The sequence below is a fragment of the Hippoglossus hippoglossus genome, chromosome 3, assembly GCF_009819705.1.
Source record: "Hippoglossus hippoglossus isolate fHipHip1 chromosome 3, fHipHip1.pri, whole genome shotgun sequence".
In the NCBI taxonomy this organism is placed as follows: Eukaryota; Metazoa; Chordata; class Actinopteri; order Pleuronectiformes; family Pleuronectidae; genus Hippoglossus; species Hippoglossus hippoglossus.
This window is the reverse complement of record NC_047153.1, coordinates 14742984-14757117: the sequence shown is the minus strand read 5'-3', so window position 1 is coordinate 14757117 and position 14134 is coordinate 14742984. Positions and strand designations below refer to the sequence as shown.

General features: G+C 42.2%; 1 protein-coding gene across 3 annotated transcripts in view; it reads right to left on the bottom strand.

Moving 5' to 3' along the window:
- Positions 1-1290: 1290 nt before the first annotated feature.
- The window catches only part of myo1ea (myosin IEa), a 50752-nt gene continuing 37908 nt past the window's right edge, over positions 1291-14134 (bottom strand). Inside the window, exons 18-30 of one of the 3 annotated variants that reach the window (XM_034574018.1) lie at positions 12538-12636; positions 12057-12201; positions 9207-9321; positions 8946-9115; positions 8704-8849; positions 7294-7440; positions 6693-6850; positions 5755-5838; positions 5460-5664; positions 4603-4638; positions 3608-3777; positions 2794-2904; positions 1291-2762 (exon numbers count right to left, since the gene is read on the bottom strand). In XM_034574018.1, the coding sequence (XP_034429909.1) occupies positions 2828-2904; positions 3608-3777; positions 4603-4638; positions 5460-5664; positions 5755-5838; positions 6693-6850; positions 7294-7440; positions 8704-8849; positions 8946-9115; positions 9207-9321; positions 12057-12201; positions 12538-12636 (1552 nt within the window). In that variant the 3' untranslated portion in view covers positions 1291-2762; positions 2794-2827. Of the gene's footprint in view, positions 2905-3607; positions 3778-4602; positions 4639-5459; positions 5665-5754; positions 5839-6692; positions 6851-7293; positions 7441-8703; positions 8850-8945; positions 9116-9206; positions 9322-12056; positions 12202-12537; positions 12637-14134 lie in introns of all 3 variants that reach the window. The other 2 variants (XM_034574008.1, XM_034574028.1) reach the window with 2 other exon arrangements.

The following is a 14134-nucleotide window of genomic DNA, read 5'->3' as shown; positions in this document are numbered from 1 at the left end:
GCTCTGTCTGAAATAACGAGATAAACTAACGCAAAATCCCAAAAGAAGCTCTTATGTAGCTCAGAGAGCGTTGAAGCAGACATGTCCCGACAGTGCAGTTCAATTCAGTCTTATTTTAGTTTCCTGACATTGGGAAATAGTTGTCTTTAAGTTATAGATGAGAGCTTCTCGCAGGATTTTGAGCTTTTGTTGTCGTTTGTTCAGAAATACAGAATTTTTTTTTAATGAAACAGAAAATGATCTTGCTACTTCAGACAAAAAGAGCAGATTTTTTTTTATCATGAAAACAGATAATTATTTCATCAATTTAGAAAAACAGAGCATATTTGTTTCTAGATGTAGTACCAGCTTCAGCCGCAGGGTGGACAGGAAGGCAGACAGTATTTCTCAGGAAGAGCAGAGGAGCTGCAGTGGAGGACAGATCAGTGACCATGAATAAACAGTGAAGGGAAGAGTTTGTTCACGTCATTAGATCCATGATACAAACTGTGATACTCTGCATTTAAACTTTAGAGTGTGATTTTATTTTCTCTGACCAAGTGACTGAAACAAACTAACCACACAGCAATGATGTGGTGATGTTTGAGTTACATATTCGAAAATGATTCTATTAGTTTAGTTAATTGAAAGTAGAAAGACAAGTATCTTCAGGTCTGAGTAAGAGAACTGTAAAGGTTGTCACATAAGAAACTGGATCAACTAGAATGACACTCGTACAGTTCATAGCTCTGCCAAGGCCCAACCGTCCCCTCATGAATCCACATTCAAATTGCATACACTCAGATAATAATCCCCTAAACTTGCCAGATTTTCCTCAATGTATTTGGGGAAAAAAACATAAATACACAAAAAATGAAATCCTGGAGTTGTCCCTTTTTTCCCCAGACTCTCTCTTTTCCCATGTCCTGTCCTTCCACCAAGTTCTGTGCAAATCTGTTCCGTGGTTCAAAGAAACTAGAAGAACAATCAGAGACACAGACCTCCGCCAAGGCAAACCCACTTTAAAAACAATCCTGGATCTGCCCATTATCCAGATCTTTGTAATGGTCATCCTGCTAACAGCAGTTATTATTAAATCCAGCCTCTTTATTATTTAAAAATTAATTTAAAAAAACATCTATTAAAAAAATACAGTTCAGTGGTTTCAGTTATTTCCTCATCAGGGCTTTATGACAGTTTGGGCTCTGTTCAACATAAGTTTATTAAGTTTATTATGTGTCAACATGTATCTTACCCTGAGCCACGCAGCCCTGGTGCCATGTGTGCGAGATAAAAAAGAGGAACCTCAGATTGATGGTCATTCATTTAATGATCTTTTTAATAAAACAAAAAAGCAGTTCAATATACAATATTACATGCTTCATTAAAAGACTCATCTACTGTTTTTGTATTGCACAAGGATGTTTTAAACCATCCAAGATCAAACTATATTTGATGATGCGGAAGATCTGTGACAAGAAGTCCCAGCATGTTTCTTTACTGACTCGAGTATAATGTGGTTATTCAATGAAAATAAAACAAAAACAAATGACTAAAGGAATGTGTGAGTAATTCAACAGCAGTGCAAAGGATGTGCAGAAACAATCAAGCAGAAGCAAAAGGAATTCTTTGTAGTGCCGTGGGGAAAATGTGAACAAATCTTTTCTTTCTACCAAAACAACTTGACAAAACAAAAATCCATTCACCCTCGTGTGTGATAACTATTATTATCTATTTGTAGCTGAAATGGAAACAAAGCAGCCCTCCGTGAATATCAAAAGCAGGAAAAATAACTAAAGAATACTAAGATCCTTCAGAGAAAATACAAAAAAAAAAATAATTTAAAATCTAACCAACGACAGGCACGTTCCTAAATATGAACACATATACAGAATCAGCTCTACGACGCCTGTTTAGTTTCATCATCTCATGTAAACAACTTCTTCTCCTCAGTAACTGGGCTTATTGCTTTAGCTTGGCAACCTGTCCTTCATAGACTAAACTTACTGGCTGTGGCATGAACGAGTGACGGTGTCTGTATCCAAAGGTAGTACCTGTACCAATAAAGTGCTAATACACCACAGACAGCATGCTCAGGTTACAGTATGGCCTCGACTCTGTAGGTTAAGTATACTGGTGTGATAGAAAAACAAAAAAAAAGACAAAGATGAAGGTGTTTTTTTTCCAGGTGAGTCACCCAGCTGCCCTCGGACAGACCTGTTCAAATTTATATTCCTTTGGTAAAAATCATTTAAAAACAATCACAGTGTGGTGATTTACTGAACGTCCTTTCCCGAGGAAGCAGTTACAGCTTTTGCATCAAAATAAATAAAACCTGGTAAAACAGCCGTCTCTCTGCAGCTCGGACACCGAGACGACCGCCCGGGCTTCGGAGAGCACACCTTCATCGAAAGACGACATGTTGAAAAAATAAAAATAAATCACAGCCTGGTCCCACAGATAAAGCATACTTCATTCCAGCGCTTCAAAACGTTTGAGCTCAAATCCTCTGCAAGAATATAAATGGCAGCGAGGAGAACACAGAAAGCTATAAATACAATAAATAGTTTTTGTTCACTACTCAAAGGGACTGTGGAGGGAACCAGACCCCTGGGTCAAACAGTGTTCTTGTCTTTAAAGCGGAGCCTCGCTGTCGAGCCTGACGGTCTTTTGGTCTGGTGGCAGAGCCGAGGGGTTACCCCTCATGCACCACGAGGCAGAAAGTGGAGGAAGCGGGAGTTTCTCTCCTCAGGGAAGCTCGCAGTGCTCCTGTCTCCACGCCGTCGCCTGAGGGGGTCGGCGGGCCCGCAGCAGGCTCCCTCCTCCTTGTGCTGTAAACCTGCAGCTCTTAGATCTTGGTGACGTAGTTGTTGGGGAAAAGTCCCTGCTTTCCACGCAGTCGTCCCATCCACCATCCTGATGCATCTGGGGAAAACATGACTCAGTTAGTTTGCAGTCTCAAACCGAGAGTACGGCAAGAATGACAAAGTTTATTAAGATAAATGGACAGTATTCATATTACTGCTTTTCCAGTCTTAATGGTTCAGTGTATAAGATTTAGGTGAAGGGATCTATTGGTAGAAACTGAATATATAATAATCCTAGTGCTGTTTTCACTAGTGTGTTTCATCTAAACTGTACAAATACATTTTTTATTTACCCTAGAACTGTCCCTTTATATTGAAATATTTTGTATTTACATTGGGAGCAGGTCCTCTCTCCAGAGGCAGCCATGTTTTCTACAGTAGCCCAGACTAGACAAACTAAACATCTTTTGAGTTTTAATGACAACTGAAGGCCACAGGTTCTAGTTCATCTTTGGAAGGGGAGGGTGAGGTGAGGGGTATTCAGCTGCAACATGCAACTTCACCACTAGATGTCACTAAATTTTACACACTGAACCTTCAAAGTGCTTTACTGTACAGTACAAGTCACAATCATCCATTCACACACACATTCATACAGTAATTCTATACACAGGTTCTATACACGATTTGGGGTTCAGTATCTTGCCCAAGGACACTTTGGAATGCAGCCTGTGGGAGCTGGGGATCGAACCACCGACCTCCTGGTTAGTGGACGACCCCCCCTCTACCTCCAGAAAGAGAGAGTCCTGCTGTGCGCTCACCCTCTTTGATGAGGTCGATTAGATCGTCAGCGTTGAAGCTGAGCTCGTCCGTGTCCTGAGCGTCGTAGGCGTACAGAGCTTTGCACTGCGGCACCTGAGGCTTGGGTTTGGGGGCAGGTTTGGGTCGTCCTCCTCCCGGCGGAGGTCGGCTGGCTGAGGGTCTGTGGGCTCTGAGGGATTATGAGACAAAGAGAGAAACCACAGGACTGTCAGGACGAGCTCCATGCAGGCGGACGAGAAGTGAAAGATTGAGTTCACTGTGCTGCAGTGGCTGTGAAGGAAACTCAGGTGAAGGCTTTTTAAAATGGGATATTACACCGTCGTAGAGTATATCCCAACATACGAGTACATGCATAATCACCATCTTGTTTCACTGTATGAAAATACTCCAATTTAGATTTTTTTTTCCTTTGTGTAAATATTGTGATGAATATGAAAAATCCATTTTTTTCAGCTGTTCACACATTCGCCACAAGATGGTGCTCTAGTGCTTTTCATAAAAGGTCCTGTCAAAGAACGACTCAACTAACTGAGGACCAAATAGTTTAGGTGGCGTCACCTCAGGGAGCAGTGAGCACAGAGGGAAGTAGTTAGTTTATACAATATATTTTATGTACTGAATAAAAATATATGTCTTCCAGTTATGGCCCATGTACGTGAAAGTAAATGTCATGAATTTCTTTAGTGAAGAGGATCCCTGAGGCACAGCAGGAACTCTTTCACTAAAAAAACTCTTTCAATCGTCTTTCATGACACACATGAAAGATGCGTCCCAACAGGTCACCTCTGATATCCACTAGAATGAGCATCAGCAGCAGAAAATGAAATATTAGTTGTGCGCTACAGTCGGCTCCTTTAGCGAGGTTGAACTATTTCATTTCCAGGATGATCAAATAAAAAAAAACAAGAGCAGAAGCATCAACATGTGCTGCTGCTGGAAGCTTTGCTACTCGTGAACCACCACCACCAGAATCACCGCAAACACTTCAACTCACATTCCTCCATTGGAAGCTGGTCGTCTGTCTCCATTACTACAAAAGAATAAATCATCCAAATTATGTCACATCACAGAAACACAGGTACGTGTATGAGTGTTCTATTGACATAGAACAGCCTGAGAGCTTTACCGCTTTGTGCAGAGATGCTGTTCGCACGCCAAGAAATCCAGACTTCATCAAATATAAATAAATGTGTCTTATGTGAGTCCTATGTGAGTTCGTACGTTTATTTACACAGAGAAGTCAAACTAATATAAAAAATAAGGATCATAAACTTTGAACTGTGAATCACACTGCTACAGCATTGGGCCGTATTAGGTTCAGGGACAATAAACAGCATTTTTCAGCTGATGAGTTGATATATGAGACTAATGAAATATAATGGAAAGAAAAAAAGGAAGTCTGGTCTCACCAAAGATCCAACAACTTGCCCTTTGTGCCAATGGAAACTAAACTCGTTCCTTGATTTTGACCTTTGTTGCTTATCACCAGCTTTGTATCACTCACAACGCTTTTTATTTTCAGGTTTTAACCGTGCAGGTGTGAGATTTTTATTTCGGAGCTGTGAGCTGAACGTATGAACTTGATCTACACAAAGTTACACAACATCTCCAAAGAGACCAAATCCCCTGCACTGAGACTTATAATCAAACTGTACAACTTACAGTGAGAGCTGGAAAGAGTTTTCACACGATGAAACCAACCAGAAGAGATATGATAAACTTCTGCTCCAGTGTGAAGGGTTGAAACATTTAAATTCAACCTAATATGGCCCATCCTCATAGCACTAACATGTTAGTGTGTGTGTGTTATTTCATCTACTTCTGCGTGTGTGTGCGTTTTGGGTTTCTCACCCTGCAGCTCCTTGATCAGGCACTTTCAGACAGTCGAGGTTGGGCGGCGGCCGGCTGCCGCCTCGCTCCTTCAGCTGGCTGATGTTGCTCGGCAGGAAGGGGCGCGTTGAGTTGCCGGACGGCGGAGGCCTCTGGCTGTGATGCTGCGAGTTTCTCTGATTGGCTACTTGGTTGGTGTTTTTCAAGCCACCGTTCTGGTGAGAGCCTGTGGAGAGGAAACAAAGTATGGGTTTGTGTGATGCTGTGTTGGGGACAGTGTAGAAGAGGAGCTGGAACACCGTGAGGGTCCCCGTACCTGGAGGTCCTGGTGCAGCCCGCGCAGGGATGTTCTGGTGGGTTCTGGACGTGCGACTCTGAGTGAAGCTCTTCCTGGTGGGGCCTGAGGAAGAGATTTTCAGAAAGTAAATATCTGACATAATGCTAAGAGAGAGAGAGGAATTGTAGAAATGGCCAACATTTATACATTTTAACATTTGATCCAGTTAGTTTTAGTTTGAAGCTTAGAGAGCGGACTGGAGACTTTTGTATGACGTCACATACGTCCTGTTGTCATCACCTACATGGGCTGTGTCAGCTTTACTTGACATAGATTGGTTTGTGTGTCTGACGTCGGCCTGTTGTTGATTCAGCTTTTGTATCGTTAACTTTTATAAAGAAAGTGCCTAGAAAAATAGTTGTCTTTCAGTTTGAATGGAGAAAATGAATCAAACACGTTAATTTCGTTGGCACCATCATTGTATTATATTATTTTCGAGCAGTAAAAATGAACGTCCTCATCTTTCAAACATTATATCGTCTAAGGTGAAGACTACAAGCAAATCCTGAAGCTGTTTCTGCATCTTAATCTTCTTCTGTTGTTTACTGCTCTCTCAACTTCCTGCAATTGGTCCCAAAAAGTTTTTCACACTGCAAACGATCACGACAGTGGTTTGAGGCGCCTTTCACACCTCTTGTTTTGGATCTAACAAGGTGTGAAAGTTCCCTAGGTTATGCTTGAAATACATGTGTACATATGGTAGACATGAGACTAGATGTCTGCGATAGATACATCCTCTTATACAGGTTAAATACTTTTCTATGTTTATATTTTAAACACCAAAACATCTGTGCTGTCTTTGAATGAGCCTCTGACATCATCTACTTCGAGTGATGAGGTTCAAATCCAAGAGTCAGATGTTTTTTTTTTAAGGCTCGTTGTCAGAGCAGGTCATTGACGGGGCTGTTTATACTCACGTGTGTTCTTGGGAAGCCCGGGGCCGATGCTGACCTGCAGGGATTTGCTGGAAGGCTTCAGAACGGCCACGTTTCCCTGATCCTGGACAAACAAGACCTGCCGGGAGCCGCCGCCGCTCAAGAAGCCCCAGTTCTCCTTCTTCAGTTTCAACTCCAGTCTGAAAACGACATGGATAAAAGCTTCATATTACAGCGAGGGTCCGGTTTGATTCTGATTCTTTTAAGTGAGGACAACTATAAGATCTTTTTCATAGTATGTGTAGCCAAAGTGTTTGTTATTGTTTATTTAACTCCCGGGTAAAGGCGGTGGGCTCCGATATTTTCTGTTGATCGTCACATTTAGCTTTTAAAAGCTACTAAACGCATCACGGATTCATGGATCCTTTTTTTTTTACGCATCACAGTAAGGAGGCTACTTAGCGGCATCATTCTTTTCATAGTTAATACAAAATATTAGTTCAAATGACCATCTATCATCTATTATCTGATCGATTCATTTTAAATTCATCAATTATTCAAAAACCAGAATCAGAAGTATAGGATCATGTGTTGTGGTTGGTTTGTGTGGTTGTCTGGGATCGTGCTGCGTGTGTTGACTTACGTGTTACTAAACTTGAGTGGTAGCTTCCTCTGAGTTTTCTCCTCGAACCTGCGGGACAGTAGGCTGATGAACTCGGTCTTGAAGACGCACTCCAGCAGGCTGTCGTACTCCTGCTCGTGTAGGATCATGAAGTCGTCCTGCATCGTGCTGGAAAAACCGTGAAGAAGACGTACTCCGTTAAAGGATAAATCTCACAGCTGGTTTTGTTGCTTTTGTCCTTTTGATGAGGCCTCAGCGTCAGAATCGTCTTTCACATTTGCATAGACACAGAGGGAGCCTCACGGGGCCCGCTCACTTCTGAAGAGGGAAGACAGCTCGTGTCCCGTAACCCACACAAGGATACTTTGTTCCTCCCAGTGAAGTGGAGTCTCTCTCTGATGAGCCCTTTACAACTCCTGCTTTCGTTCACTGCGCCACCTGGTCCGTATTACCCCAGTGACTCAAAAGCCACATGCCCGCACCAGCAGCTCTGTGAATCCTACCTCTCAAACCGCTTATACAGAGTTCCCATCAACAACAAAGGCCCCGCGACTCTTTCAGTTCCTCTTCCTTTTTTCTTCTTTCTTTGTAGTGAACCAGTCTACATTCTTTCACCCGAGTGTTTTTGATTGTTCATTATCACAGCAACATTTCTGCAGCAACATTACAAACAGGGACACAGACGGATACGAGAGGTCATTTTAATAATCTCCACATGTCTCTTGTGTTATTACAAAAACAGGCTGTGGCCTTGAAGTAGATTCACGGCTCTTTGCACTGTCCCTGCAAAACAATCTGCTGCTCGTTGAACAGCCAGTGTCTTGTTGTGGAAACAAATCATTACCCACTGGTATCCGCTCGCAGCAGCGCACACAAGCACAGAACACACACAGAGGTTTCAAATTCAATCCTATCCAACCATAATAATCATCATCATAATACTTCATTTCTATATCTCTTATTTAAACGAGGTTACAAAGTGCTCAAACAAGAAATCGCCATTTGTTGCACCGTCATGGTTTCTACAGTAGCCTAGAACGGACAAATCTGTTAGAGATGGCTTTTTCGTGTCTGTACATTGATGCAGCTGCTTGATTTGACGGACGAAGAAGAACCGCGTCCATAGAAAAACCAAAGAAGAAGAAGAAGCTGGGTGAGGAGGTTGTTCTTAAATTTTTTCCAGAAGTTTGAAAACTGAAATTACGCTAAATGGAGGATCATACTTGTAGAGAAACAACAGAAAAAGCAAGGGAACGTAGACCAGTGTCGTCAAAGAAGCGAAAATTGGAAAGGGTGATGACAGAAACGAGGATAAACATCGGTATTGCCTCTCCAAGATGGAGATCTCTTTCACAAATGATTGACATTGGCTTTTATTTCCACTGAGTAATCCTATTTATATAATTCCATAATTCTCTGACTAGTTCGTACCTGAGTGATACCGCCAAGATCTTTTCCACCTCAATCCGCCTCTTCATCACCTCAGTCACCTGACCTTTCTCTGGTCCCTGCTTCACCTTCTCTCTTCCAACCAGGTACACAGACTTTGGCGTCAGGATCAAGTCTCTCTTGATTCCCTACAGAGCAGAAAAACACACAAAAACTCCATAGATGTTCTTTAGCTGAAGGGAAAGAAAGAGAACAGGCTGCAGACGGAGCCTGAGGAAACCAACCTTGAAGCGACGGTCGTATTTTGTGACCTTGTCTGCAAAGTCGATCTTTTCTCTCTTTCCCAGAAACTGCCGGAGCTCTGGCCTGTCGTCCATCCCCAGGTAGTCTCCTACAAAGTTTCTGTTGAGGCTGTGTCGCCGCCTCTCCTTTCGATTCACCAGCAGGTCAGAAGCTAGATAAACCCAGGAGGAGGAGAGAGTGAGAGGAGCATGACGGAGGGAGATGGATAAACAGATAAAGCTGTGACATGTCCCGAGACTCACCTTCCTCCCTCATCTGGACGTACTTCTTGCGAGCCATATATTTCCTCCAGGCCTTTTGGATGGTCCTGGCGTAGCCGTCAAACTTGCGCTCCCTCGTCTCTTCCAGCAGAAAGAGCTGTGAGGGCAAACAGAGAGGAAAACAATGTAAGAGACACGAACCCAAACACTGACACAAGGAATGAGAACACGTACATACTGAACATACCTGTGTGCAGGTGAATTCACTAAACTCTGGTGTCAACTGATAACGTTAACAACTCAACTACTGAACTGTCCTGATCACTATCTGACAGCAGGAACAGCCGAGTGCTGGGATCAGATCGTTCAGTACTGTAGAGTAGCAACGTACAAACCTGTCAGTGTGTGTGTGTGTGTGATTTTTTTTCTCTAACGTATCGACAGTCTTCCATATTTTGGGCAGCTGTGGCTCAGGAGGTAGAGTGGGTCGTCCTCTAACCAGAAGGTCAGTGGTTCGATCCCAGTCTTCCCCAAGTGTCCATGGGCAAGATACTGAACCCAAAGTGCCCCTGACGACTGTGCCGACATGACGTTTTACTGTAATCGTTACACATACAGTGTGCCTGCCCACATATGCTGCAGGCCACACCTTTATCATTACCACTGTCATTGCTGCTCTGTCTGACATTTGCTTTTTGCATAAAAGCTTGAACATAAACCTCTATGTTAGAAAATATCTTTTATATTTTAAATATTGTTATTTTGTTGACGTGCTCTGTTAAACGTGACTTCTATTGCACTTCTGTCCAGTTAGAGTGAGAGGGATCCATCACTTGTGACTCTCCTGATGTTTCTGTGTTTTACTTTTCCTCACCCTAGTCAACTAAACTTTAGATACTTGAATTATAATAGGATTATGTTAGTATTTTATTGGCCAGATTAAAAGATTAAGGTGGCATGATTTTTGATATTGTATATAAATATAATGGTTACCATAATATAAAAAATATATAGTTTTATTCTTTGGCCATAAAGTCATTTCATAATTTCCTGTACAAGGAGCTGACGACCACCAGTCTTCTCACCAGCCTATGTCATTTCCTGACAGGCCTGTAGATATGCAATCACACTCTCTGTCCTCTCCCACCCAGACTAAACATCCTGCCCACTGCCTCGCTGCTGAGACGGGACTGGCATCGACTGGGCCGGCCACAGGCCACAGGGCGATGGGGCCGGAACCGACCACGAGCAAAAACCAAAACACAACGTCACGGAACAAACTTTAACCACAATAGCTGTGAGGAGAAAAATGTACTGAGTCACTGATTGAGACAAGGGAACTACACAACCAAGAGTTTTTCACCAGAACTGTGACAAATCCAAGAACAAACAGCAGGTGGGGTTTGGGTTTATATTATATAGTTTTACCAAAAAACATCCGACATCTTTGTACCAAACCAGTAATAATCATTATTGAGACTGCAACTATCGATTATTTTTATTATAAAAAGAAATTCTCTTTGTTTGAGTGAATAATAGTTAGGTAGTTACTTGCTGAGTTAGTCAGTAACCCCTCACATTTAATAAATGGTTTAAAAGACATTATAATATAGTTCTGTTAATTAATGATTAACATACAGTTAAATAATTATGTTATATGTCTAATTAACTATATCTGCTGTATAAACAGGTAATGAACGAAAATGTAAAAGTCGTCATATGAAAAACTATAAATGCTGACAAATAGTGTAAATTAAAAACATTTAAAATGTCCCTACAGCAGCTACATAACCCTGCTTTATAAACCATTAAATACATGTTTGTATGCTGTTTATAAATTAAAGAATGAAGGGATTTAAAGCCAAATGCAGCTCCCAGTGCAGCCTTAGTGAGACCTCTGACTGACAGTGACCCACCAGCTCATCCATCAACACTTGGAGGGAGCAGCTCTTCTCCAACATCTGGCTTCATGTCAAACAAACTAATTCTATCCAACCCGAAAAAGAAAAAGCTTCAGTCCTACGACTAATTAACTGGTGTCAGTGTCTTATCAGACAGAGCTGTTTTGAGAAGCCTGGCAGCTCATTTCAGCGGCCCGCCCTGTGTGATATTTGCCTTTCATAAGCACACCTCCATGACTTGGACTCTCAGTCTGGCAGCGTGGGGGGATGGGACCCTCTTGGCAGTGCCTGGCTGCGATGAATAAGTAAAGGCATTCAGGGTCAGCTGTAAGGCTTGAATTAAGACTAAGATGCCTGTGTATAAGCTTCTAAACATACATCTGTGTGTGTGTGTGTGTGTGTGTGTGTGTGTGTGTGTGTGTGTGTGTGTGTGTGTGTGTGTGTGTGTGTGTGTACACGTGCATGCTCATTTGTGCACAAAGTGTACAAATGTCAACAAGTGAGCGCACAGGCGTCACACAAGTGCTGCTTTCATAGGACTCATGAAAAAAGGGCAGTTATGGTGGAAAAAGACGAGCCTTTATGATGTCCCCCCCCCCCAAACTCTGCAACCACAGTCTGTGCTTATGTTTTAGTTGCAGAGCGGTGTTGACTCAGTGCTGACGTGGTGCGAGGGTCGGGTTCAATCTCCGCCCCTGCTACAAGGATTTCCGCATGATTTGGGACATTAGTGCCCATTTATGGTATTTAGTGTAAAATGAGCACGTTCAGTTTTCTCCCTTCTTACAAACAGGCCTTTACGTACCAGCGGACTTTCTGACATGTGATCCGAGTTTTCCCTCAATACAAGAACAACATGTGAAAAACTTGGTCTGCAAGTTTTTTTTGCCCCGTAGCGCATTTTCCTGGAAAGCTTTCTAATAACTCTGTGGGTTTACAAAGTGCAGTAGAGCAGAAGACATGATGGACACACGGTAGACGAAAAACGTACCGACTCTGGGGCTTTAACGAAGATCTTGGTGCGACCGAGCTGGAACTGATCCTGGTCCATGTTGACAGAGCGTAAGAGATGAATGACGCCTTGTTTCTCGTCTCCTCGCCACGTTGGCCAGGACTCTTTGGTCAGGATGGCGTACCTGAGCACCAGGAGGTTGTGAAGAATTTGGCATTAGATGGGCTGCTTGTATGTGTTAGGATGACAGGGTGTTTGTTTATCCGCACAATAGGACACTGGTTCAAAGCTGGATGAAGTTTAATGTTGATGTGGGACCAACTCAATGTTTTCTGTCCTGAATCGAATTCCAAAAACCTAAAATCTGGATATTTATCACTCACATACCTGAATGGTAAAAATCTTATTAGAACCATTCCAGGTGGAACTCCATTGGATACCATTAAAGCGAAGCCCAACTTTTAGACGAGATCCCCGTCAGAAACACATGTGGCCGTGCTGTGAGTGTGAAATTAGTTACCTGTTGAGGAACTTCTTGAAGACTCTGCGGTAGGCGTAGCCAGCACGCCTCACCCTGATGTTTTCCTTCAGACCCAGATACTCGACCTGGTGCTTCACTCTGAAGACGAGACAAAAAGAAGCCAGAGTCAACATGAGCAGAAAATGAACAAGCTTCTGTTTCTTCAGTTAATCAACGATTATGCAAAAACTACAGGACTGATTTCCATGAACCTTGGTGGAAGGTTTGGATCAGGGAAGACCTTAAACATGAAATTTTACATTCACTTTCTATAACAATGCGAATTAGGGCGTTTTTCAACTAGAATGAATGCACAGATCTTTAAACTGCTAATATTTGTGAACTCATTGAATTTGGTGCAGATCATTATCCAGATAATGATCCACATTTTGAGAATCAAATTAAGTATTTTTAGGCGAATGCTCTTTCCTCAAATATACAAATATCCCTTTCACTATATTGTGTTGTGTAATGTAAGCAGTTCCTTTGTGTGTGCATGGTCTATGTATCTGAAGCAATATTCTGTACGTATATGTTGATAAAGTGGCCAATCAGCAGAAGTATACACTCTCAAAGTGCCCTTCTAGTCAACATTGATTGATACCCACAATTTTTCATTTCACCAGTATATTAGCTGCCATGTCTTCAGCACAAGAAGCTTCCTCTCCACTGGCGGAAGGACTTATCACAGGTCATTGTATGTAAAACAGCTGCATGTTGCAAACTTTTTCCTCACACAAAGAACTTAAGGACTACTTAGTGCACTCAGACTTCCTGTGAAAACAACGGTTCCGTTGCTAATTAATGAGCCACCCTGTGCCTGACTCACAACAGGAAGGTCATCGGCTCTGAACAATACATCTGAACATGTAGCGCCTGACGCCTGCGAGCAGGGAAGAAAGAGCGGGAAGCTGAAACAAAGGGATAAAGAGCGGCGAGGGAATGTCTCCAACACATCTCACATGACTTAGTCTGAAGACAAACATTAAAAAAAATACAAAATAAGATCCTGTGTTTGTGTGAGAACTAAAAAGACAGGCCTGTGTTTATCAAACTACAAAAAGTCAAAAAAAATTGAAATGAAAGAGTGATTGTACCAAACACAAAATATAATCTGGATATGATGATGGATAACCTAGTTGAATGAATATGGTGTTTACGTGTTGATGGAGTTTCTAATACGCGACGGATGGAAAAGTAAAAAAAAACAAAACGAAAAGAATACGAATATCTCTGGATGAAAAGGAGGAGTCATACACGAAGAAGATTCTGACAAATATTTGAGTTGGAGAAGAGCTTTAGGCTGTAAGAGCCAATTCTGGTGTTGATGTGTTTAAAAAAAACAAACATGAGATCGCCGCAGGGGAATTTAAACGTCATATCCGACCTTGTACCTGCTCTACTCTGGTGCCACCCCTCTCCTGAATGCCCCTGTTGTTGTGAAATTGATAAGTGTGTTTTATTCTTCTCAGTCTCTATCCTACTCTCACTTTGCTGCTTCAGAGCACTCTTACATATAATGATACATACAGCCCGTGGATGGTTGCTGTCTCTAATGTCTGTGTGTGTGTGACTGTGAGGGGCCACAGTGAAACTT